Source organism: Misgurnus anguillicaudatus, chromosome 17, assembly GCF_027580225.2.
Source record: "Misgurnus anguillicaudatus chromosome 17, ASM2758022v2, whole genome shotgun sequence".
In the NCBI taxonomy this organism is placed as follows: domain Eukaryota; kingdom Metazoa; phylum Chordata; class Actinopteri; order Cypriniformes; family Cobitidae; genus Misgurnus; species Misgurnus anguillicaudatus.
In genome coordinates, this window is record NC_073353.2 from 14064361 (window position 1) to 14092290 (window position 27930).

The 27930-nt window shown below is 38.7% G+C and overlaps 1 protein-coding gene across 2 annotated transcripts; it reads left to right on the top strand.

Moving 5' to 3' along the window:
* Positions 1–27930, top strand: tmem198aa (transmembrane protein 198aa). Of its 2 annotated transcripts, XM_055215690.2 has the most exons (6): positions 1–313; positions 12075–12254; positions 15309–15579; positions 19595–20170; positions 25829–26073; positions 26208–27930. In XM_055215690.2, exons 3-6 carry the CDS (start codon positions 15411–15413, stop codon positions 26358–26360), a joined length of 1143 nt encoding a protein of 380 aa, XP_055071665.2. In that variant the 5' UTR covers positions 1–313; positions 12075–12254; positions 15309–15410; the 3' UTR covers positions 26361–27930. The 2 variants fall into 2 exon arrangements, with proteins under 2 accessions (XP_055071665.2, XP_055071664.2); XM_055215689.2 differs by lacking the exon at positions 12075–12254.

The following is a 27930-nucleotide window of genomic DNA, read 5'->3' on the forward strand; positions in this document are numbered from 1 at the left end:
AGAGCATGTGAATCAAAAGGAAAACAGTGAGTTCCATCAGATAGTACACTAGAAAGAGAAGCCAAAAGCAAATGAAATGCAAGCGTATCATGACACGGAATCATTTTAAAGAAATCTGGAGGTGTTTTCAATAAATTATGTGAAGCAGTTACACATTGAAGGGTTAACATCCAGGTGTCTTTACATTAGATCACAGTATATGAAAGACTGGATGCATGGCATTGCTTCGGAACGGGAAAGGATGTTTCCTGTAACGCGTTGCAGCTTGAGTTAGCAGCGCTTCATTTATGAAATTAAAACTACAGTCGCAGCGGTTAGTTCATCTTTTCCACATACATTATTCATAGACTGTCCGCGTTCGAATGATGGAAGTTTTTAACCTATATTTAATCTTAAAGGGTGTTTTTGTTTTGCTGATGTGTACTACCGGTCGGTTAATGGTAATAGGTTTTGTCCCGTCTTTTGTCAAAATATAGAGAAGTACGATTTTAAAATAAGAAGTCACAATAGAAAAGTGCGTAAGAACACGTCACAAAGATGATTGTGTCATTAATATTCACAGTTTAGAGAAAAATCTGACATAATTTGTGTGAGCGCATCTTAAGACACGTTGTGCCATTGTTCTTACTCAGCGTGAGCGCGCGCGCGCGTGAGATCTTTTGTTTAAGTGCTCGCTGTATTGCACTGTTTTTTATGCATTATTGTATTTAACAGTACTCCACGTGTCATATGAACAGCAGTAAGCAACGACTACAATGGCTACTGCTGTGTTCCTGTTTCACGAACACTATTAGGCTGTCCATATAGTGAAAACATGCTGAACTGATACCATGTTGAAAATAGTCACGTGCTCATCACGACAGAAATCGCCTATTGTTTTGTTATTGCGTCATAGTAGTGTTCTTTAACAAAGAAAATAAAATGTCTAGGTTGGCCATTTATACTTTTATATGTTATTTATATTTAAACAGATAAATAGTTATATTTCATGTTTTGTTTTGTTTTTTGTTACATCTTTTGTTACATATCTGTTGTGTTTACGTATTGTAAGGTGTTATTGTGTATGAATCACAGATGATGTGGCATATAAAGTGCTTGTTTTATTTTTTATCCCTGTGATACTGTATCTAAAAGATGGGGCAGTTATTTGAAGGATGGCAAAATAATTGGATGTAATTGGTGTAAAACACTACTTCTACAATAAAGAATCTTAAGAATTTTTACTTCTTTATAATTTCAAGGTGAAAAGCAAAAAGCCACACTTCACTGCACATCCCAGTTGTATTTTAGCAACACTGACAAAATAACAACCCTTGTGTTTAGCAGCTGGATTTGACTCCTGCTCTCAGAAATGACAAAAGCTTTTGGTTCAGACATTGCAGCATGCTCCTAGAATGTTGAAGCAATGCTTACTATAACTTTTAAACATTACCCATTTCTGCTAAATGCAACATTTGAAGGAAAAATCTAAAGATATTAAGACATTTTACATTATTCTTGTGCTTGCCTTGTTCGTCTGCATTCTCTATATTAATGAATGTTAGGTAGCTTTATTTTTTGGCTGGTTTCTAAAGCCTAAATATTTCAAGTATTGGACCGGTCTAAGACAGTTTGCCAAAATTGCCATAGATTGAAGGTTTTTCCTGGCAGTCTACTAACTGTCTGCTGGGGCAACCCCAGTTGACGGGAATGATTTTTGATATGTTGTCAGATGTGGGCAGATTGAGGTTTATCATCAATAATTAAAGGGATAAATCATTATCTGCAAATAATTTAGGAGAAGCGATAACAGATTTTTTTTTATAACACACACACAGGCACAGGCTTGTTTTCTGTAGTACTGTCGTGTCATTAGACTTCCATTGTTTTCATATAAGCCTAACCCTCATAGAAGTCGACATATGGACAATTTACAGAAAAAAAATATTTTGCCAATTTGAGCTTTTCTCTTCACATGTAAGAGAACATCTTCAAGTCTGTGATTGACATTAGGGGTGTATATTAGCAAGAATCTTGCGATACAATACGTATCACAATACATGGGTTGCATTTTAATATGTTGCAATACTGTAAAGCAAGGCATTATATTGGGATATTTTCTATTTTAGGAATATAATAGGATATCATTTTAGGAAAGCTGTCATTGAGAACACACCACCACACCAAATGTGTGGCGCGCCTATATGCAAGTACGTCCTGTAAGTTCAGAGATACAATAAGAAGAATGCTATCTAGTGCTCGGGATGTAAACTCCAAACGAAACAACTGCCATGAATCTTGTATGATTTTTATTTTAAAAATAACGATACTGCATTTTTGTTTTGTTTTTGAGAATTGATACAGTATTGCCAAACAAAATATCACAATACTCACATGTATCGATATTTACTTGCACCCCTATTGGTCATGCTTTATTATTTTAAACATGCGTACTTGTACACAAATGCATTTAAAAGCTTTTGTGCTGCACAGATTTAATGAACCTGTCTAATGCGCTATAAATAAATGTGTTTGAGGCTGGACATTGGTGGTTGGACAGTCCGTTATGAAACATTAATTAGCTAGAAAAAACAATCTTGCACAGATTCCCCCCAAATACCCCTGAAATTGTACATGCATAACATGAATGGTTAAGGAAAATGTTGTTGGCAAAATGATGGGTAATACCAAGTAATACCCCCTCAGACCAAGGGTTCCCCATACAGCTGCAAACTGATGAAAAGTGTTATGTCATGATGAGGCACAGATGTGTGGAACAATGTATTAACACATGGAGGGAGTTTAATATAATGGGTGTGCCGTCAAAAATGTGAGGAGAGTGAAGTTGTATGAAAGCCAAATGCTGTGTTCTGTAATGAAGGCGGTTATGTAATAATATATGGATGAAAGGAACAGCAGAGCCCCTCAGAGATCCATGTCTAATTGGTTGAGCCTGCAGCAGGCCAAACATTTTGTATTTCATATGATGCAAAGTGAAAGAAGGAGCTAAAAAGAGCAAGAGAATAAAATGAGATGATAAGCCTGAAATAGTGAGATTGTGCGGAGACCAGAAAGAGATATGAGGACAAGGACGTGTGAGCAAAGTCGATGATAAATCCATTAAACCATTTCACTGCTGTTCTGGCCAACAATTACGCTTCCACCATGCAGCTACACTTAAGACTTTCCAAAACTGGCCATTTTATACCAATCAATAGCCACGTAAGTATACATTTCTCATCATAAAATATTAATTTTCTTCCTTCCGTCCTACAGAACAAAAATTATGGGAATGCCTTTCACATAACATAGAATTGATCTTTGCCTTAAGCTGGGAGCAGTGGCAGCTCGTGACTGCTTATCCAAGGGGCGCAAATTCAAAATAAGTGTTCAGAGTGTCGTGTGTTGCTTGCGTTTTCAAAATTTGTGTTTTTTGCTTCATGTGAACCATGTGCATCATGTGTTTTGTCGAGATAAGCGCCTGCTGCACACGTGTCAAAACCGTTTATGATAAAGGAGACGCTAACATTCACAAAATACACGCAAGACATTCACTTAACACTAAACTCTGATAACACATGAGATTATGCGAGTATCTGGCAAACGTGAGCGTCTCTTTTATCATAAACCCTTTAGACGCGTCTGCAGCAGGCACTAATTTTGACAAGACACGTGATGCACATAGGATCACTCGACGCGCAGAACACATATTTTGAAATAAAGAACCACACACTTCCCACTGAGTGCCCTCGAAAAAAGAAGTCACCGGCCGCCAATGGCGGGGAGTATTGTTTGTTTTTTACATGTACGCAAACATTGCGGTTGAACGCACAGCCTTGCAAAGCATCGTTTATTTAACGCGTGTACACAGACGTTCGACGCGTGTCCATTGCGAAAAATGCGATGCAGTCTCCTGGGCTACATACTACATTTTCCTATACGCGCATGTACAAAAAAATGTACGCGGACCCTTGCCTATACGTAAAAATTGTACTGCACTTCGAGCTTTACTATGCACCAGCCATTTGTCTGCTGCAGACCTGTCTGTAACATCGTTATATCTGTGTTTTGCACTGATCTAGAATCAGCTCTCCATCATGTATTGTATTTGTCTCAGATCGTCAGGCTTTGTGCGTAGGAAGGCATATTGGTAGTTTGGATTTGTCTCACAGACACATCAGTCTTTTCTACTCATTCTTGACTTTCAAAAGACTTTTGTCTCTAAGCTTGTACTCTATAATATGATACAGCGGAGCAGATGTTTGGTGAATCATGTAATGATATAAGAGCCAGGCCAAATATTCCCCAGTGTATATTGTACATCAGTTTACTGATCCTCTGCCATGCCATTAAAGTTTACGGTATAAATTAGCTCACCACCCTGTGTTTTTCGACGAGGCGTGGATCTTTTGTTTGGCTTTCAACAATCTCATAAGTGAATAAAGTACATGATTTTTGTATGAACCCGAACTGGAGTCATTTCATCATCTCTTTCATGCACTCCCTTCAGCAACATTTATGATTTATGATTTCGTAAAACATTATTTTTATCAAATTCAAAGCTTCTTAATGGGACATCCAACACTTTGAAGAACAGATGATGATAGCGAAGAAGCTGGACCCTGCTCTCTGTGTGCAATCATTACGATGGACTTGGCCAAGGACGGAGGCTTTAATCTGAGCAAAGCCTATTTGGATCATCGCTCATCACAGTGTAAAATGACAAGAGGCTTCAGGGTATCAGTACAGAAAACAGGCATTTACGTCTTGAAGATACTGTTGCTTGTTTTGGCTTTAGTGTTGGTTACAACAGAGATCAAGATAAGAGAATTCAATATATGGTGACAAAGGGACACCGAGTCCTGTAATAATTATTTCTTCTGGCGCAAAAAAGCATTAACTTGACATGGTCTCATAGTAAATAAAATTTTCCCCATCGACTTTTTTAAATCTATAACAAAACCTTGAACTTTAACTACCGAGGCTCAGAGCAATGATTCAATCCATGGTGGATTTTGTTCCTCTATATCCCAGTATAATTCTTTATTCATGCTTTGCTCTGCGTTTCTGTTCTCGCTGTCTATGTTGGTCAGCAGCATCTCTACCCTCAGGCCTGCCTTTGCTCTATCCACTTCTGCTCCAGTGGACTGTCAGAGACTCTGTTCAGAGCCAAGCCAAGAATAGCTCAATAGACCCTCTGTATCATCCCTGAAAGCAGCCTGGGAAAATCACCAAAGCATTTGATTCGGACACAAAGTCGGTGGCAGAGGTCAGCCAGCTCTTTGTAAGTGTTGTATATGTATGTGCGTACGTACATGCGTCTGGTTCCCCCACACGTGTATTAGGACGTGTGAAATGCAAAGGCATGGTGGTGGTAACTAAGTTATGTAGTCACTTCATTAGTTTGATCGGATTTACATGTTAACGGCTGACTGTCACCCGTATCAAAGCTAAATGGGATGGACTCCTAATGAAACAATCAACAACAGATGAAGATGAATTGTCGAAATACCTCGACTCTTGTTTTCTTTTGTTATGGATGTTTTCCTGACTGCATTCTCTGAAGGCACTAGCTTTTATCACACACCTCAAAGACTCTCCTTTGTCTTGACTGTGAATTGTGGTGTGTGTTTTTAGAGGGGTTCACTCAAGGGTCTGTATTAGCTGGATTTTGTGCCAGGAGCATCATTGAGTGATCTGTTGGCCCCATGACGCAATGCACATGAGATCGGTGTTTTATGTATAAAATAAAGGGGAATTCTGTAGAATAGAGGCCTGATGTGTAGTTGCATAAGGCAGGCTGTGAACTGTTGTGAAAGTCGGTTGCATTGTCTCTGTGGTGGTGATTATGTTGCTAATGAAGATTGCGCTCATAATCACACAGCCATAAATACACACACACACTGCAGTCTTACAGAAAGAGTTCATCCAGAAGGCAAATTTTGTTTACTCAGCCTCATATGTTTTTTTAGTTTTGTAGATACGAATTAGATTTAATAAACCTACACTTTCAGAAAAAAATGCCAAAAAATGGTCCCTAGCAGTCACAGGGGCGGTACCCTTTAAAAATCTCCTAATATGTACCATTTAGGTACAGATATGTAAACATATGGTACCAATATGTACCCTTTGAGGTACTAATAAGCACTCTTTGGTACCAAGTATCAAGTATGTACCTCTGAAGTACTAATATGAACTCTTTAGGTGTAAAGGTGTACTTTTTGAAAGGTACTGAACCATTTTTTACATTTTTACTAAGTTTTTGTGGATATTCACTTGTTTATTATTTCTGATAATCTTGCCTGAAAACAGGAACTGTAATGTAATACCTTTTAATTACTTAATAAACATATCTATATATCATAATATGAAAGTATTGTAGTATTGTAGTTACTTCAAGGTCATATATGTAAATACATTTTCCATTACGTTCATGTACTCAACAGACATGTCTGTGATTGGTTGTAATGCTAGACGCTGCACAAAAACGCATACAAAGAACGTTGTTCTCTCTCCTTAGAACAATAGGCTTGATATCTTTAAGAGCACCTATGGTCCGATTCATGATTTTACATTTTCTTTGGTGTGTAAGTGTGTATTAGTACATATTAACGATATGCAAAAGGTAAAAATCCCAAAGTAAACGATGACGTGAGTTATCGTCTCCAATGTAAATTGGACTTTTCTTGGACAACAACAAACACACGGATTGTAGGCAACAGTTTACTTCCTGGGATTGGTTATGTAGACAAGACCGACATTATTATAATTCCTCACGCTTTGGACTCACAGCCTGTAAGTTAACTCATGTTAACATTGCATTGTGCGCGAATCTTTCAAACATGGTAGCGTCACATTTCCGGCTGACGTCAGAGGTATTCAGACCAATCACAATGTACAGATTAACTAGCCAATCAGGAACACAGAGCTTTTCAAATCCGTGCCTTTCAGGAAGACAGGAAAATCTGGAACTACAAAAATGTACGTTGTTTGAAAAATAATGTTTTTTTTAACCATAAACCACGCAAACACATTGTATTATATCCTTAATACACAAATTACGTTGTTTTTAGCAATGAAATATGTGCTCTTTAATAACAGAACATCTCTTCCATAAACGACATTGCCTTATGTCTAAATATTAATTGATGTGGTTCTAAAGGATAACAGTTACTAGTTTTTTTGTATCCTCCTGATTATGTAACCCCATTACATGTAATCTGTTACTTCCTCAAGTCTGCCTAGAAAGATACGGAATGACATAAGGATACTTGTAGAATAGCATATGGTGGTTTTAATTTTTGGTCCATAGAAAAATACATGTTTGGAACAGCATGAAGGGGTTTTCATTATGGAATGATTTATTCCCACCTGACAGTCCTAACCACTGTTGTGGTCCTGCTTTACAGATTTGAGACGCCACGTAATCTTTGTTTTAGCCTAGTCGTGATGTGTGGAGAGCTGACAGGCTGCTGTGTTAGACTTCACAGTGATTCTGTTTTACCTCTGACTCAGAATTGTGAAGCACAGTGGGGTCGTTGTATATTATCTGGAACATACAGCCAGTGGACATTCCCAAAATTGCCCGACTGAAAAACACACACAAACACACGCACTGGTTTGCACATGACCGTACACATTACACGCGAACACATTGATGATCTCATTCAGGTCAGCAGATAGAGAAAGCGAGTCCATTGCTAATGGAATTTAGAGGAGAAGCCCTCAACAAGATTAACAAGGTTTAGCAGGGTCATAGCCTTGTCCGCAACATCACTCAGCCCAACCACACACACATAACGTTCTCTCTTTCGCATCCACTCTGTCTTTCTCACACGGACACACATATGCTGCTGTCACCGGTTTACACATACTCGCCCTCTGCCTCCGATTTTTCTATACATCCTTCTTTGTCCTTTAAACCTGGCAACCATCACCAGGGAAACCTCAGCGATAGCAACTGCTGTGGAATAAAATATGGACAGTTTAGTCGGATGCTCCTTTATCTCCATTGCCCAAAGCTCTCGGTTGCCATCTGCTCTTTTGCTCTAATTCCAGCTGTAAGTGGTGGTTCAGAGAGTGGGAGCAGTACATTTCACCTGTCAGGTAGCTTCTTCTACACCTGCAAGTGCTCGGCAGGGAGCTAATGAATGGACTGTTGTGATTCAGCGTTTAGTGCGCAGAAGGATCACAGAGGACTCGTACTGCAGCTCTCTCTGACCTGTTCATGTAACTCATTGTGGGACCGAAATGAATGCGTATGTGAGCAATAGCCTGCTGTAACACAGATGGAATGGGACAAAGCGTGTTTTCTTGTTCTTTTGAAATAATGGAGTTCGACTTAACTTTCTAAACTTTGAGAGTAAATCCTCCCTAATCAAAAGAGACTTTCTAAACTTTTGCAACTTTCTGATGTCAGATAGATAACCATCCACATTTGCAAATCAATAGTGCTTAAGGGATATTGAGCAACTTGGCTCGCTCAGTTTTAATGAAGTAATAAAGATTGTAGGAAGTAGGGTAGATTTTATTAGTTTAACATTAGAAGAAAACACAATTAAAGAGTTAGTTTGCCCAAAAAAATAAAGTATTTAAGCTCATACACCCTCATGTTGTTGTTGTATGCCTGTATGAGTTTCTTTATTCACAAAAGAAGATATTTCACACCCATTGACTTCCACTGTATTTTCTCCTACTATAGAAGTCACTGGGTGATGGCAACTGTGCTAAGTGATGAATGATGGTAATCACACATTTGAAGGCACCCATTGACTTCCATGGTATGTTTTCGAGTCAATGGGTGCTGCCTACTTTGTGGTTACTGTCAGTCCTCAAACCAGTTAAATTGGCTAAACTTGAATCTCTTTAATCTAGTTAACTAAAGAGTAGGATTTAAAGTGACACTTTAAACATATTTTGCACACGGAAATCTGCAATTTATGCTGCGAAAGTGAGCTGTATTTGAAAAAATGCGGCCCCTGCATAAATATGTGGACTTTGGCTGATTATGCATTAAATCATGCGATCGCATAATCACGTTTTTCTGAAGGGACTGGTTACTAGTATGGTCTACAACCCGATTTCCGGAAAAGTTGGGAGGTTTTTTAAATTTGAATAAAATGAAAACTAAAGGAATTTCAAATCACATGAGCCAATATTTTATTCACAATAGAACATAGATAACATAACATAGCAAATGTAATGTAATTTTACACTTAATTAGCTCATTTAAAATGTAATGCCTGCTACAGGTCTCAAAAAAATTGGGATGGGGCATGTTTACCATGGTGTAGCATCTCCTTTTCTTTTCAAAACAGTTTGAAGACGTCTGGGCATTGAGGCTATGAGTAGCTGGAGTTTTGTTGTTGGAATTTGGTCCCATTCTTGCCTTATATAGATTTCCAGCTGCTGAAGAGTTCGTGGTCATCTTTGAAATATTTTTTGTTTAATGATGCGCCAAATGTTCTCTATAGGTGAAAGATCTGGACTGCAGATCTTCTACGACGAAGTCATGCTGTTGTAATAGCGGCAGTATGTGGTTTTGCATTGTCCAGCTGAAATATACAAGGTTTTCCCTGAAATAGACGTTGTTTTGAGGGAAGCATATGTTGCTCTAAAACCTTTATATACCTTTCAGCATTCACACAGCCTTCCAAAACATGCAAGCTGCCCATACCATATGCACTTATGCACCCCCATACCATCAGAGATGCTGGCTTTTGAACTGAACGCTGATAACATGCTGGAAGGTCTTCCTCCTCTTTAGCCCGGAGGACACGGCGTCCGTGATTTCCAACAAGAATGTCAAATTTGGACTCGTCTGACCATAGAACACTATTCCACTTTTAAATAGTCAATTTTAAATGAGCCTTGGCCCACAGGACACGACGGCGCTTTTGGACCATGTTCACATATGGCTTCCTTTTTGCATGATAGAGCTTTAGTTTGCATATGCTGATGGCACGGCGGATTGTGTTTATCGACAGTGGTTTCTGGAAGTATTCCTGGGCCCATTAGTAATGTCAGTGATGCAGTGTCGTCTGAGGGCCCGAAGACAACGGGCATCCAATAAAGGTCTCCGGCCTTGTCCCTTACGCACAGAGATTTTTCCAGTTTTTCTGAATCTTTTGATGATGTTATGCACTGTAGATGATGAGATTTGCAAAGCGTTTGCAATTTGAAGTTGAGGAACATTGTTTTTAAAGTATTCCACAATCTTTTTACGCAGTCTTTCACAGATTGGAGAGCCTCTGCCCATCTTTACTTCTGCTTCTCTAAGACATACCTTTCATAGCTAATCATGTTACAGACTTAATATCAATTAACTTGATGTTCTCCCAGCTGAATCTTTTCAAAACTGCTTGCTTTTTTAGCCATTTGTTGCCCCCGTGCCAACTTTTTTGAGACCTGTAGCAGGCATTCAATTTTAAATGAGCTAATAAAGTGGATAAAAGTGTAACATTTCTCAGTTTGAACATTTGCTATTTTATCTATGTTCTATTGTGAATAAAATATTGGCTCATGTGATTTGAAATTCCTTTAGTTTTCATTTTATTCAAATTTAAAAAACGTCCCAACTTTTCTGGAATTCGGGTTGTATTTTTATGTGTACTCAAAAATCCTTCTAGTGTACAGTGCACCAGATTTTTTAAAACCCTGCGTGCATTGTATGTCTAGGTCCCGCATGCGCACACAGGAGAATATAGAAGATGCATCGCATTTTCTTGCGATGCGTATGTGTCGAACGTCTGCATACATGAGTCAAATAAACTATGTTTTGCAAGGCTCTCGCATACACGTAAAAAACTGATTATGCTCTGGGCTTTAGAAAGCAGTGGATTCTTTTTTAACAAGATTGCATAAAAGCGTCTACTACATAATGAATACATCTAAATCCCTGATCATTATTCCTGTTTATTCAGACCTAAGCTGTTTCTGTTGCACATTTCGCTGTAGTCTAATTGTGTGCCCTATGCATAGAGTCTTTTTTTAAAGGAGTAGTGCTAACTACTAGCTCAGACAGCAAATCTTCAAATTGAAAAGATTCACATGGTATTACAGCATTTATATAGGAGTCTTAAAGTCACATTCTTTATCCATTAACTAAAGCAATTTGCTCCTTAAAAAAAAAAACTAAATATTTCAATTATTGTTCTTAAATATAATTTAAAAGCATTATGGCAGGTTAGTTCCAGGTGTTTATGTCATCTATTGGATTATCTGTTAACAGTGTTCCACATTTGCACAACTCTGGGATGCACAGTCAGGACGGCCAGGCGCCTCATGGCTGATGTTATATAGGTGGATGTATCATAGGTCAGGGCAAAGTGTGATTTTCCAAAAGGGTTAACTTGGAAACTGGAGACTTATTCAGACACACAGTCACTTTCTATTGCATTTGTGCTTTTAAGCAAGGCGCTTTACACAATCCCCAGAGGCTGTATTCAGACCCATCACGTTGTCTGTTTATGTTCGACTGGAGGCTGTTTACATTGATCCGTTATTTTCCATCTGAGGAGCAGCAGTCGTACATACCCGCTCACAGTCGTACATGTAAGAGTCCAACTCGTTCTGCTGGGTCTTTTGGTGAGAAATATTCATGCGATGTCGCAAGCTCAATAGAGGCTTTTGTTCAATATCATGACTGACATTTGCACCTGAGGCAGACGAGGACGCATTGCCCATGATATGAACACGAACTGCAAAGGGACGTGTATGAGATTCCATCAGAAGATAAAGAGAGGGGTGTGTGTTTTTTTTTTTTTTTTTTGACTGAAAATATCATTTTTTGCTTGAGAGGGAGCTGGTGTTGAATAATGCCCTTTGCTTTGAGTTACCTGAAAGTACGGTTTCCTGGCCCATTCTTGTTTTGAAATTTCATGTCTGTTATCTCTTTTCTTCTCCGTCATCCGACGAGTAATGTTTTTTCACCTTGTACAGAATTGATTTGATTGCTTGTAATCCGTTTCTGTGTTTGACCATGCAGGGGTAAAGGCAAACATGGCTTCTAAAATAAGTCTCTTTCTCTCTCCTTCTCTTTCTTTCTCTTGGTTGCCCTTATTATTACTCTTTCTTTATTTGTCTCTCTTTCCCAGGCTTTCCCAAGTGGGCCAAGTTGTTATTTTCATGTGTTGGGTGCAGAAGGGGAGGGGTTTGCTTAAGGGGGAGAGCGAATTCTCCAGCATTGAAATAAACCTCTGAGGCAGCCTGAAACATTGATTGGTTCTCAGCCTGTTGCCATGGTGGCAGGTCGCTCTCCTCATCTCAACCAAATGGTGTGTTACTTCGCATCCTACAATCCCTCTTGTTGTTATGACAACAGACAGGAAGTGAGGTATTGCTATGCCAGTTATATAAAGGCTTAATTTTCTAGCACATTATAGCGCCAATAAGACAATAATGTATTCACATTTCTGTATAAATAGCACTGGTATTGGAGGAAATGATGCTTACAGTTGCCCATTACAAATATTTATGAAACACAGCTCTGTCTACCATTTTTGGGATTATTTTTGTCAATTAATTCAATCTGTTTCTACAGTAAACCCCAAAGCGAAAGTTTAAACACGTCCAATATTTCATGTGTTTTACTTTGGCTCAGATTGGGAAAAAAATCCCTAGGGTCTGGATCAAAGTTTGATATGTTTTGGTTAGATTTTTATTCCATGATTTCAAAAGCTTTTAAGGTGGAAAATGTCATTTCAGGTCTCCATCAAAGCAACGTTTGAGATAAGATGTACCTCTCAGCGCAATGGAAAGGATGTTTGCAACCGTATTAGTGCCAGTACTCATTTTACTAAAAAATATAACTTTTTTTCTTTTGGATTCCAGTTGGATTTGATGTATTTTGGAGTAAAAACCTTTGCTGTACCTTAATAACAATGTAAATATCCTTCTTCCTTGAGGAATTGTCATTTGTGTTCCATTCGCTCACTTGGCAAAGCATTGTGTTTGCGGCACAAAGGTCATGGGTGCTGTCCAGGGAACAAAACGTAAACCTTGAATTTACTCTAAATCACTTTGGATAAAGCATCTGCCAAATGCATAAATGTAATGCAATAAAAATGTAAAGAAAAGGAACCATCTTATCAATAAAACAAAAAATATTTTCCCTTTAAACATTTTGTGAAACATGGTATGTTGGAGGCATTTGTTGTAACAACGTTTGGTCCTAAAGCAAAGAAAATCTCTCGATGACAGACAAATTAAGCCTTTTGTGGGCAGATGTAGGTGGAATTGTGTTGAAAACCTAATCTGAATCAAAAACATGTTCCCCTGGTTTTTCAGACAGTGCTAGTCGTCCTAGACTAAAACACGTGTTTGAGCTGTCTCAACTGAAAAAAACTTGCACTGACAAATATGCCAGCTATTGATTTCTCACAAGATAGACCCCAGTAATGTGTTCCTGTGTAGCTCAGTGCTAGAGCATTGCGTTAAAAGTGCAAAAGGTCATGGGTTCGAACTCAGGAAACACAGAAACTGATAAAAAAATACCTTGTATACCTTGTAATGCACTGTAAACCACTTTGGATAAAAGCGTCTGCCAAATGCATAAATGTAATGTAAACATGTTAATTTACCTAAGGCCTATTCCTGGCTTTAGCTTAGTCTTGTCTGTGAAACCAGGCCGTAATGTTCTGTTCTGTGGGCTTATGCATTACAATACTCATCTCCCTAAGTTTCTTTGAAGATCACAAGAGCAAATATTGACATCAATAATGCAAATACACTCAGTGCAATGCATTTAAAAGCAATTTAATAACTGCTGTCAAGCAATCAGTGAAAAAAAAATCCACTGTGAGATATGTGAGATAAAGCAGTCTTAGTTTTAGATTAATATTAGATGACTTTTTGTCTCTGACAATTGCTTACTGAAGATTTTAAAGGTTGTGTGTGTAAATTTAAGCAGCATCTACGGGTGAGATTGTGAATTACAACCAACAGCTCACCCCTCAATTTCAAAATACATATGGTAGCCGCCTAGCCTGGCTAACACCAGACCAGTCTCATAGAGAATAAGATATGGTCTGGGAACCACATGCTCATTTTCTCGTATTTGAGGCGTGGTTTATGAATGCCCAGAGCTGTTTATTGGGCGCTACGAATGTCTATCAAATGCGTCTGTACGTAGCTCATAGCCAATCGTTTCAATAATACCAGATGACGTATGTAGAGCGACATAAATTCAAACGTAAACATTTTTTATCGGGTACATGTGCACACAGCTGAAAGCTGTGCAACTAAACCGCTAGCTGTATATTGATATTGAAAAGCAACACAACTAGGTGGCACTGTGACAACCACAGTACAGGCATAATGACAATATGATATTAATAAATACCACTTACCATTTATAAGTTAATTGTACTTCGTAGACGACGATCCAAACATCCTTCTTGGATATGAAATTGTTTAACGCTAAAAGTTGCTCTTTTTTTAAATTAACTTGCATTCAAAACTACTTAGAACGTTATCTAAGGCTGCATTGAAAAGTAACTTCGCGTCTGCTGCCATGTTGGATAAACAAAACTGCTTCGGTGTGTCGCATAGACGTCGTCATCGTCTTGCTGCCCCCTCCCCATTCTGTGATTAGTTCCCTATTTCAGGGGCAAAATTGGTCCGTAGTTTCCATGCTAGACTTGCAGCGTGAATAAATTTGGGCGCAAGGCAGCATGGCGAAACCCAGACTAGTAGCCGCCACAAGACAAACATGTCGTCATCTGAATTTGAAACAATGTAGAAATGAAACGCGCTGTAGAGTAGTTTGTCTGTTTAGGGATACTGTAGAAATATGACGACAACTTCCATGTAAGGGGACTCGTGGTGTATGTATGTAGATAAAGAAAGCTCATTTTAAAGTAATAAAAACAACATGGTTCATTATTTAAGGTCTTTATACCCCACTGATGATATAGTTATGAATATTATACTGCATTTCTGTTAATAGATCCTTCTAAAAGTTACACCATACACCTTTAAATAAGATTTAAAGGGTTTTATGTTTATGCCATTTTAATGCTTTTTATGTGTTGGCAGTTTTATCATTGAATAACATCTCATATTTTCCATTTTTAAAAGCAAGCTAGCACCAATATATACTTTATCAAGTATATGGAATAAAAGGTCAAAACATTTCTTTGTTTGTGTGAAGACATGAATTGACGTACGAATTTAATGGAGTTTGACAGCAGACTGCATGAATACTTACATTAGGCTCGGTGATGTTGTCAGAAAAAGATCTGATCACTTTACCAAGTTTTATTTGACAAGCTATGTCAAACTGTCTCTGGTATTCATGTTAATATCTACTTTCTTATCTCTTTCAACAGGTTAGTTGTTTTGGATGGAAAGGTTTTCTGTACCCTCTGTTATGACACCACTCATCCTCTGTTTCCCGTAAAAACACATCATACTCCTACTACGCTGTCAACATGACAACCACTGCCCAGATTTTGGCCTTTAAGTTCTCCCCACCCGCTCAGGATGGAAATCCGGAGCGTCTGTTCAGCTGTGATGAGGAGATCGAACGGCGTTACGAGGTGGTCCCATCCGTTGTCTGCTCCATGTGCTGCCTCTTCGGCATCATCTACTGCTTTTTTGGTAAGTCGCAAAGCATGCTGAACTGTGGTCTATTGTTATATTCACACGAGTTTGGAAACCTATATAAAGAAAGAATCAGTTTGGATAAGCAACTTTGACCTTAGACCCAGGTCTTGGCATGAAAAATGTAAATGATTGGTGGTTTAAAAAATATATCCAAATGAGAAACTGGGAAATGTGTGATGGTAGGTTTTATTCAGGATGAAAAGGAACACGGTTTCAAAACTGAATCTAAGATTGGTTTTAATAAATCAAGCTTAAGCTTATCATGTACTTGGACAGAATGAAGCAGCTTTGACAGCCGGCTCTACATGGACCAAAATGGGTGTTTGGAAATAACATGAAGGTAGATGATGAAAGACTTCAGTTTCAAGCAAATGACATGCAGAAGATGTGATCTGTTTGACCAAATTAGACACAAATGCATGTATTTTTTCTGCTTACCTTAGCTTATAGTAATGATTTATATTTTGAACGGTCGAGTACAATTTCAAGGGTAATGTCAGTTTGATATCATTTGACTTTAACCCATATACAGGAAATAAAGTAACCTGCAATTTATGTTTCAAACAGAGAGGGAGAGAGTTTTTTTGTAAGTTGCCCCCACATAAATTAACATTGTGCATTTACTCTTCTCCCTAAATACATGGGTATGTTATTGCCTCATTATCACAAACATTGTTTCATTTGTGGTTGTTTATTGCCAAATTTAATTCCGATAATAGCCGTCTAAATGTGACAACCAGACAAGTGTGGCAAATCTCTGTCCCTCTATATTAGATAAGCTTTATCAGTCTCACTTGACTGTGAAATTAGCTTTCACTGTCCATTACTTGCTAGGAGAGAGAGAAGATACAGGCCATCTCGGCTGTGACAAACAACAGCATATGCCTTCTCTGTATCTCTACACTCTCTGATATATCCGCTATCTCAATCTTTAAATGTGTTACTTTTTTGCTTCTGCTTTATTTGGGGGGGAAAATTATGAATTTATATATTTTTTAGTTTTATTATAATACAGGTTTGGCAATAACTAGAAATCTACATTTGTGACCTGTGCTGTCTAAATGAGTTGTGGAATATGCATGGTCTAATTTGGAGCTAGAGTCAAAAGAAGTTAAATGTGTAGATTTTGTCGAATTTGAGGTTTTCATAAAAATAAGTGCACTAAGCGTCGTCTAGCGATCCCAATGCTCCAAATTTAACATCTAATACTTTATTTGTATGTTTTCTGAGAGGTGTACCTTAAATATTTCCTAATATATAGGATGCATGTCCATCAAAAGCAAAGCATTTGCGCGTTAGATATTTTGGTTTTGGTTTTAAAACATGCAGAAATGAGAAAATAAAGTGTGGGATCTGATTGATGTTAAACTCCTCAAGCAATCTGTACATATGTTAAGCATTTTTAGACTAACACATTTGGAGTTATTTTATTAAATGTCTTGTAAGCTTTATAATGGTAGAAAACAGGGATCAGGGAACAACTTTTGACTTTAAAGGAATAGTCAATTTTCTTAAAAAAAATCCAGATAATTTACTCACCACCATGTCATCCAAAATGTTGATGTCTTTCTTTGTTCAGTGGAGAAGAAATTATGTTTTTTGAGGAAAACATTGCAGGATTTTTCTCATTTTAATGGACTAAAAATATACACTTTTAAAGCACAACTTCTTGTCTAGGTCCTGTCCTGCGTGACCTAACGTAAATGCGTAGTGACGTAGAGAGTTCACGTGTTACATATATGAAACGCACATTTACGGACCATTGTAAACAATAAACTGACACAAATACATAAATTAGTATCATTCGACATACAACAACGTCGGAACGGTCCTCTTTCAACACACTTGTAAACACTGGGGCGGAGTTTCGCGTTCGTCCTCTCTGACCTCTTGACGTCATGACGTATTGCGTGGGGTCGCGCTGGCGCGTCACGACGGGACCTGGACGAGAAGTTGTGGTTTAGAAGTGCAGATTTTTTGTTTTTCTTGTCAAAAATGACAATAAGACCCTTATGCCTCGTTTGGGATCGTTTATAGTAATTTGAAACTCCGTTGAAAAAAACTGTTAAGTGTTGAGTTAAGTATTAAGTGTTGGGGTCCATTAAAGTCCATTAAAATGAAAAAAATCTGCAATGTTTTCCTTAAAAAAATCGTTAACTACCAAACTAAATGTCATGGATTGTATGACGACCTATTTACACAGATGTTTATAATTATTCCTGCCTGTGGTTTCATGTGTCACTCACCTTAAGCGCGAATTCTACTTGACATTAGGAAGTTTTCCCTGAACTCCATCAACACGAATCGCTGACAGCAGTTTGCCTTCATCCAGAAACTGCTCAAATAATGCGAAAGCAGCCTATCAAACTTACAGGCACTTTCATAATGTTTCTGTCTTCATCACGGCACAGAATAATGAAATACGTCCACTAGAACATGTTTGTTTTTTAACGTAAGTAAATTAAAACAGTGGACTGTGGGTACGAGGTCATCATTTGTGCTCTGTATTGGGCTATTTGTAAATGATAAGAAAATAAAAACTGTGTGTAAACAGAAGTCAAGAGGTTAGCTCCAGTCATGTAAACATCTTGCGATTAAGTCCTGATGGTGAAGTGATCCCCTTGGTAAACAACTAATCAGAGCGCAGCTCATTATTATTATTCATGACGCTTCTAAATAAGGTAATAAGAGACCATTTCATTTTGAGGGCAAATCATAGGGTTGTAAATGGACATCTAAAACCATCTCTGGATAATTTTTTTTCACTTAAAGAGTCACATTCCTTATATTTAGATATCAAAGAACACTGTAACATATTATTTCAATCCATTCTTGGTCACCTTTAACAGATAAATTCCTTCACAGAGGTAACCCACACGGCTCCAAGGGGTTAATAAAGGTCTTTTGCAGGTAATTGATGTTATTTTGTAAAAAAAATCCATATTTCAAACTTTTGTCCAACTTTATCTTGGACTCACGCGCGAGTTTTAGCGTAGTGAGCACTGGTTGCTGTTGGTAGGCTGCACAGGGACTCTTGTGATTTCCGTCCAAGTTGGCGTTGTTACCGGAAGCTAGTTATTATAGTTATTATTATAAAGCTTTTTTATTATAAAGTTTAAAATATGGATATTTTTCTTACAATGTCGCATCGATTACCCGCGGAATACATTTGTTAACCCCTTGGAGCCTTGTGGATTACTTCTGTGAAGGATTAATTGCGCTTTTTTTGGGGGGGGGGGTTCAAAGTCAGAAGTTGTTCCCTGATTCCTGTTTTCTATCATTATAAAGCTTGGAAGAGCAAGGACATTTACTAAAATAACTCCAAATGTGCTCATCTAAAAGATGTTGGACATAAGTATCTTGGATTGCTTGAGGATAAATCATGGGGTTTAGGGTTATTTTGATATATGGCTGGAGTATAGCTTTAAAAATGTCTTCAGTCAACACAGAAATTAAAATAAATAAATGCTATAAACTGTTGTTTGTTTTTAATTTGTGTTGGCTAATGCCTTAACTAATGCCTTAACACTTTTTCAGTATGTAGACATTGTATTGTATGAAGACATGAGATAAGAAAGATTTTTCAATTGAAAAGCTTTTTATTACGCTCTTTTCTTTTAATAGAAAAGAGTGCCGTGGTCATCCAGTGACTTGCTGATGCACTTTTTAAATCATTTAAGTAATTGCCTAATTTCAGGTTTAATTTATTTTGCAATCATGAAACATTAGCAACAGAGAACCCACATTATGGCGCCTCAGAAACAATCGTAAAAATAAAGGTGCCTGAAAGGTTCTTCAAACCGATGCCATTGAGAAACCAAAATAATTGTTTTTCTTCTAAGAGCCATTCAGTCAAATGTTCTTAGAAGAACTATGACTTTCATACAACTTTCTTCAGATGTTAAAGCTTTTTTATAGAAACATTCAGGCAAAAATGGTTCTTCTATGGCATCATAAAGTACATTATTTACTGCGTTTTAAACCTACTCCTTTCCCTCACCTCTCGTAGGCTACCGCTGCTTCAAGGCTGTAATGTTTCTCACGGGTCTGATGTTTGGCTCCATCGTCATCTTCATGCTCTGCTATAAGGAGAGGGTCATGGATACCCAGCTAAGCGTGGAGGCCAGCGTGGGCATAGGCCTGGGCATCGGCACCTTGTGCGGCTTGGTCACTATGCTGGTCCGCAGCGTGGGACTCTTCATGGTTGGACTTCTCCTGGGTTTACTGATGGCCCTGGCATCTCTAGTGGTTCTGGAGGAGTTTTACCACCCGAGGACAGTTTGGCTTCCACTGGGTGTGCTTCTGGGTTCGGGGATGCTGTTTGCCGTGCTGACATTACAGTGGCAACGGTGTTTCACCACCCTCTCCACTGCCGTCTTCGGATCAGCTGTGGTAACTGTTACTGTGGATTATTTTGTCGAGCTCTTCGCCCTGACACGATACATCTACGAGAGGGTGAAGGTGGACCCGCCTCGGCCCGTGTGTTGGTACACGTGGGTGGTGATGGGAGTTTGGCCCGTGCTAGCGCTGCTGGGTGTTCTGATTCAGTGGAAGGTCACTGCTGAAGGATATTCGCACACGGAAGGTAAGTTGGTACACTGAGGCACAAAACAGTGTTTTGGAAATAAGTATAGGGTATGATGCAGTCAAATGGGTGCATTCTCTTAAAAGCATAGTTCACCCAGTAATAAAAATACTTTGTTGTCAGTTAACAACCATTTTGCCTTTTGTTGGTAGAGCTGTCCCTTTAAGAGGATGTCTTTCCATGACTTCTTTAAATAAAGAGTCATTCTGAATTATATGACACTGTTTTATTTATAGGTGTCCTAGTTATTTACTTGCTGTAGTAGTGATCCGATTGGGACCAGACTGGCTCAGTTGTGTCCTGCAAACAGGGTCACCCAGACTTTGTGTAAAGGCCTAACCTGAAATATATTGGCTCATCATTGTCTTCTGCGAAATATCCAGCAACATGTCTGAAAGGACAAGTAGGCATTTAATGCCGTCTAGAGCAAAAGCTAATAAGCAAAGTTTTGCCAGACATCTACAAGTCCTTGAGACGTCTCTTTAAAAGTATACTCTTTGTCAAGTGCAAGGCTAAAAAGACATTCAGAATTAAAATGTGCATTGAGCAAACAAACATCTTTAACTGTGCTGGGATGGTTGCCATGGCTACAAGCTGGGTCTTGTTTGGCGAACTGGGGGAGGATGCTGTGTTGAGGAAGGGTAGAAGAATGGAAGCGAGAGAGGAAGGAGGGTTTTTGAGGGGAAACGAGAGGGGGAGAGAGAAAGAAAGAGAGATCATTACGTGAATTTCCTGACAGATGGACTACGAGGCTGTCGAGGCCCAACAGAGTGAGTGAATGGGCAGAAATAATCCGTCTGTTTCTAATAATGACAGAGAACAGAATGTCGATTTAGCCGTGTGGCAGAGCAAAATGTGTCAAATACTCAATGGTTTGTTTAGCAGCTTGGCATTGGACCATCATGTGACAGATCCGGCCAATGAACACACCGTAGTGCCTTTGCAGGTTAAGAAAAATGGGGTGATCTAGGGCCATGTACAGTAAACATTACCGCATCCCAATTTGCAGACTACACTATGCCCTAAATATGTGCTGTTCTTATTATGATAAAGTATATACATTTTAGCATGTAGCAAAAAATACCCTGGAGCACTTTACAGTAGTGACACATGTTGCCTAAACACACGTTGTGATTGTTAACATAAATAAACCTTCATTCATTATTTCTTATGTAATGTTTGCTATGTAAGCGTAGGGTCTTGTATTATGCTACATACACACCAAATGCGGGGCATCGCGTTACTCGCTCTTGATTACTCGCGGGATTTAACTTTGTGTCATGAAAATTTTTCGCTCGGGTTGAATATTTTCAACTTGGGCGAAGACGCGTTTGAGGCGAATGGCACGTTTTCTCGGCAAACACGCCGCCCATATCGTGCTTTCCGCATCGCCCCACGCGAGGACGCATCTGATCGCGTCTTTTCATTGACTTTGTATGCAATCTACTCGCGCAAATCGTTGAACTTGCGTCTGGTGTGAACCCACAGTTAGGGCTGCACAATTAATCGCATGCGATTTTCATGCATGCACATCTAATCAGTGGGGCCGGTTCCTTGATTATTAATAAATGCGGTATTTCCTCTCTTGTCAGTGAACTACGGCTCTGTGTAGTAAATGCCGCTCCATCTGAAAGCAGCTGATGGAGATTTATTACTAATCAAGGAACCGGCTTTACTGACGAGATTAGGGATGGGCATTTTCCAGTAATTTACCATTCGAATATTTAAGCTCATAAAGAACGAATATTCGAATATTTGTTTATTTAAATTATGTTAATTAAAACATGCGTGTTTTGTATTTTTCATTTTGTCATAATTATAATTAGGAAATATTCCTAATTAGTAAAATCCTTAGTTTCAAGTCGGTCGTTAGTATGAATTCATTAATGTTTGATCTTACATACATTATATTACACCAAATCTTATACACTAACCCCAAATCTAAGGGAAGTTTGAGGACTTGCGAAGTTTAAAGTTTGAGGACTTGACAAAGTAGGCTATCATCATTTAAACAGACTCAAAACACCAAATAAGAGCCCGGAGCAAACGAAAAAACACATCTACATAACCGACTGCTCAGTCGCCATATAAATATCTTCTCAGTTTAGTTTGACATGTATTTGTGAATAAAGAAAACCATATATATCCTACCTGCTTCGGTGAAAGCCCGTTCTTCTGACTAGATATATGAATAATGCCGGTGTTGCGGAGAAAACTCTTCTTGTGATGGTTATCCGATAAAAACAGATGAATTGAACAAGATTGAATATCTGTATTAACATTATTTTACAAATAACGTAAGCTGGCTCGATACCTTATAGTTGACTGTGCAAAGTTACTAACGTTAGCTTAATTTAACAACATTTCACAAAGACGGAGCTTTCATCCGGTTTTTTTTCGAAAGAGCACCGCATATAATAAATGTTTCATTTCATTCTCCGTGTCTGTCTCGTGATTAACAAAATAAAGTAGACTTTATAACAGAAAGCTTACAAATCTCTTATGATGTGTTGATGCGGGCGGCGGAGAAGCACGTTTAATAACATGTGAGCCCTCGCCGCGGACAAACCCGGAGATAAAAGGAAAACTTAAATTTGTCTGCAATCTGCATTGCAGACAAATTTACAAATTAATGTTCATGTATATTTTACATTTAAGTCTGTAAAAGACAGTATAAATGAAGTCAAAAAGCATTAAATAAGTCGTAACCCTTTGGTGGCACATTAAAAACAAACAAACATTCGAATAGCATTTTTTAAATTCGAATTATTATTGCCGATCGAATATTCGAATATCCGTGCCCATCCCTAGACGAGATGTGCGTGAAAATCGCGTGCGATTGATTGTGCAGCCCTATCTTGTATCACACTGAAGAGGTTTATTTCACGATAAAAACTGTCTGCCTGTACATTATACCACTTATTACACGGCTATTTATCTCATAAGTAAGGTAAGATAAAATGTTGATTTGAAATATTTGCTCATTTTTAACGAATGCAGACCGTCCGCGAGGAAAACTTATTTATTTTTGGTTTTAAGATCAGTCAAGAAGTTCAATTATCGATATTTTGTTTAATCATTTGTAAATATAACATCATATATGTTATTAAAAGAAATTTTTATTAAATTTTTTCTTTTAGCCAGTCTTTGAGAAGTTTTAATGCCCATTTTGTATTTTTGTGTGTGTTGGCTTCGTAGGTATGCTCTATATTGTCAAGTTCAGTCTCAGTAAGCTGTCTGTGTCTTGTCATGGTTGTCCAGTGTTTGTCACAAGATGGCGCCAAACAGTATTCTTTATTGATCTTTATTGGCGCGGAGCGATTTTACTCGTACAAGTAGTACCGGCTATGCGTTATTACTTTGGAGCGGTTATTATTTGAAAAGAACGAACCTGCAAATGTCTCAACTGACCAATCAGAATCAAGCATTCCAGAGAGCCGTGTAATAAGTAGCTTTAATTTACTAAAATATCACACATTTAGTGTATTTATTCATTGTATCTAGTGATGCACCGATCATGATTTGAGTTGTGATATGTTTTTAAGCAACAGACAAGAAAGTGTAAAAGAAAAGTACATAAACAAAATGTTTAGATTTAATGGCCGGTCGATCTGTGCATCTCTAAATGTAGCATCAATCAACTCCTCTTCGCATTTAGTTCTGGAAAATATCAACTGTTGATGTGTGTGCGCATCTGCACTCCGATACAAAACCCTCTTAAGTGTGTCTGACGTGTTTTCTTTTCACTTAGCATTTTTATCGGACTCTTAATGGATTGTGCCAACAAAGCAGCATTTCTGAATGGCCTGAGGCCAGGATTAAGTGGAGTTGAAGCAAAATTATTTGATGAACATATAATATGTGCCGAGAGCATTCGGTTAAAGGATTACTCGACTTTCATAAAAAATTCTGATGGTTTTCTCACCCCCATGTCATCCGGGATGTCTGTGTCTTTCTTTGTTCAGTCGAGATATATTGAGAAAAACATTCTAGGGCTTTTCTCGGAGCATAAGGGTCTTATCTGGCGAAACGGTCGTTATTTTTACCAAGAAAAAAACCCACAACTTTTAAACCACAACTTTTTGTCTTCCACTAGCCGTGTGATGCCCAAGTGCTAAATAACGTATTATGTTATCACGTCAAAAGGTCACGCGTTTTATATTTGAAACACAGACTTGCAAACCATTTTAAACATTAAACTGACACAAAGACATTAATCAGTATTATTGCACATCAGGGGTGTCACAATTCCCCAAATCCTCAATTTGATTACATTTTCGATTCTAAGGTCACGATTCAATTTGATTCTCGATTTGTACTTTTTTTAAGCACAAAAAAATGCTTTGCCATTTTTAGACTAGTCTTTTATGAAATATAACATCTGACCTTAAACCCGGAGATGCCCTGCCATGTTAGTCGTGCTGCCAGTGGAAAAATATGGTACACGCACATACCTGATAAAACGAAACTTCTTGTCAGTACTTTGCACCTTAAAAACACGCTTTTATTACCGTCAGACAAAATTGTGAGACTATACCCCAATAAGTCATGTTTAAATGCTGTTTTCATAACTCTTAGGGGTTGTGCACACCAAAACTTTTAAACGCAGCTGAAATCGCCTGGACAGCGCCGAATGCCAGCTGTTTCTTCAGCTGAGCGCTTTGGTAGCTGTGATACTTTAGCTGTGAGCCGGTTGGTTGCTGTGGTAATGCCCCGCCCCTCCTCCACTGTGATTGGACAGCCGTGTGAGAACTGACATTGATGAGCGGAGGTTTTTACCCAAAGTTGAATATTTTTCAACTCTCGGCGCTCAGCGCTGAGCGTGGAAAAATCTTTTAACTGGCTGTAGCTAGCTAAGTTAGAGGAGGTTGACTCGCAGCACTCAACACGGTTTTTTTTCACACTTGGCAAGCCGGCCGGACATGACATTGGGGCATGGCAGCATCGACTATTCTATTTTTTAATTTGAAGTTCGAGGTTGTGACTTAATATAGATCAATTTCGATTTAAAGTTGAAACCGTGACACCCTTATTCTACATACAACAACGCCGAAACGGTCCTCTTTCTTCACTGGAGCGGTAGTTTCGCATACGTCATGCGTGACCTTTCGACGTGAATATGTAATACGTAAGGTTGCGCTGGTGCGTCGCACGGCTGGTTCGGGGCGGGAAGTTGTGGTTTAAAAGTACATCTTTTTGATTTTTCTTGGAGAGAGTGACGATCGTTTCGCTGGATAAGACCCTTATGCCTTGATTGGGATCGTTTAGAGACCTTTTCAATTTGAAACTGCATTGAACTTGATGAGGTCCAATAAAGCCTATTAAACTGAGAAAAGTCCTGGAATGTTTTCTTCAAGAAATTAATTTCTTCTCAACTGAACTAAGAAAGACATAAACATCTTGGATGACATGGGGTGAGTAAATTATCAGGATTTTTTTCTTGAAGGTGGAATATTCCTTTATGTAATTTTTAATGAAGGTGGCGTTTAGCGGCTTCTGAGCCGTTCAATTCTTATTTGACCTAATGTTTAGTTTGGATAGTATGTGAATTGGAAGGCAAGGCACGTCTCCCATTTGTTCTTGTTTCTGGCTGTGAATGACTGTGGGTAAATGTGCTGCCTTGGCTCTTTTAATTCTTTTCTTCTCTTGCTCATAAAGTCTTCATCAGTCACCAGCAGAGGCGAGTGCAGCTAATGCGAATCCGTCAAAAGGAGGAGAGGAAAGAGTGCAGGAAAAAAAAGAAAAAACCTCAGAAACAACCACCGCAGCAACAAAAGTACCACCACCCCCCTCAGTCCAACCCGATACCCCCTAATCCCCCACCCAAAACCCAGCGCCCGGAGCCCACTCAACGCCGGAAACCCAACACTATTCGCCGCTTTGATGGAGACGTGCTTTCGCCGGTACGTATCATAACCCCATCTGTCAGTTTACGTTTTTTTTTACAAATAATTGTATCCAGATCCTTTCTCAATTCAGTTCAGATGTGCTTTACTTGGCTGGTTTTTATATTACGAAATATGCTCTCTTATTCCAGAGTTACATCCAGAACTTCCGTGACAGACGCGTGGAGAGGAGAGGATACTCCCATGACCGGTTGATTGACGGCTCACATGTTGTAGATTTGGACTATGACTATGGGTCCCAAGTGCCCCTGACAGCCCACACAGGCCCCGGAGTAAGAGGTTGACCCCTACTGAACAAGAGCTGTACTGCAGCAACCGATCCGAGAAGCAACAAGTTATGGCTGGATAAGATCCCGAGCATGCAGTTACTTTAGCCGCCGGGATGGCTGAAGGGACTCCCATCCGAAATCGATTTGCTGTGATCCCATGCTTTTATTTGTTAAGTGTATGTATAATGCTGCAAATGGATCGTTGATGCAAATGGATCGTTTACCTACAACACTGCCTAATGGGGCTCTGTTCTACTGCACTTAGCTTCATTTGATATTGTTGAAGATGGGTGTCTTTGTGTCTGCTCCTCTGGGGCTCTTCTGCCCATATTTAGGCTACCGTCTTACTTGGTCCACGAACAATGCTCTCATTATTACAAAAGCCATTTTAAAGAACATGGGACCAAATACGGCCTTGACTTTAAGCGACTAAGCTGCCATAAAGCATGCACGGGTTCTGCCAGATAGACTCTTCGTACATATTCAAGCTTTAGTCCTCCAATTGTTTATGACCTGTTGAAGATGTTTGGGGTGAAATTATGTTTACAGCACAGGCAGGGAGGTATGTACCATTTTATAATAGTTTCGAATGGCTTTATCTGCTCTTTGTCAGGACATACACCAATTCTGTCAGACCATATACGGTAAAAAACAATCTGAGCCGTTTGCTGAAACCACTGTTGCACAAATAATAAAATGTCTTGTGTGTTTATCTTTGTCAGCTAATGCATGTGGGGAAAATCTGCCGTTTTTTATGATGTAGAGATGCATTGCTTTCATTTTTTGTGCCCATTTTTAGTTCTATCCATTTACGGTGTAATTATATGTGTCTAGTGACTGTTTGGGTGGGTCCCGGTTAAATCTCAGGGGCCGTGGCAGCCCGAGAGCACTAGCTATGTTACTGTGAACACTATAAAGTGTTTTGTATGGATGATTTAAGTGTCCTTGTTTACTGTGAGACAGTAAGGGATTAAAGAAGGATGTATAAAAGAGATTTATGCTAGACTTCCCAGAAAGGATGTTGTTTATTTCTGTGTGTGAAAGGCATGAAACACAGAGATGGGGTACCATTTGAAATGTGTGTTTTGCTGTGTATGCAATGAGAAAATGTGTGTGCGTGCGTGTGAGTGATTTCATGCCCAGTTTCTCATCTGTGTTTATCGGGACTGTAAGAGTGATGAAGAGTCTCGTCTTATCTCTTCCTCAGTAGTGAAAGGGCTCAACGGCTAACATTCCTCTGTGTCTACTGTTTCTCAAGTGACAGCTTGGCTCTCCTGTTAATTTTTGTACATGGTCTGAATGTATATAGGTTTACATGCGGCTTTGTATTATTGCTATTAGTGCTTTGATTAATAATTTTTAATTTTTCTAATCAGTGGCTATGTCTGTGTGCTGAAGAAATGTCTTTCTGACAAATTTGTCATTGATAGTCATTTGTAATTATAATTTATTTCTAATTTATTAGATAAAGACTTACTGTGGAGCTCTGTATGTAATTGCATTAATGTTTACCATTATTATTATTATTCCTGAGCATGTATTTTACAAGACTGATAACCATAAATGTTGTGCTCCCAAAGTCGAA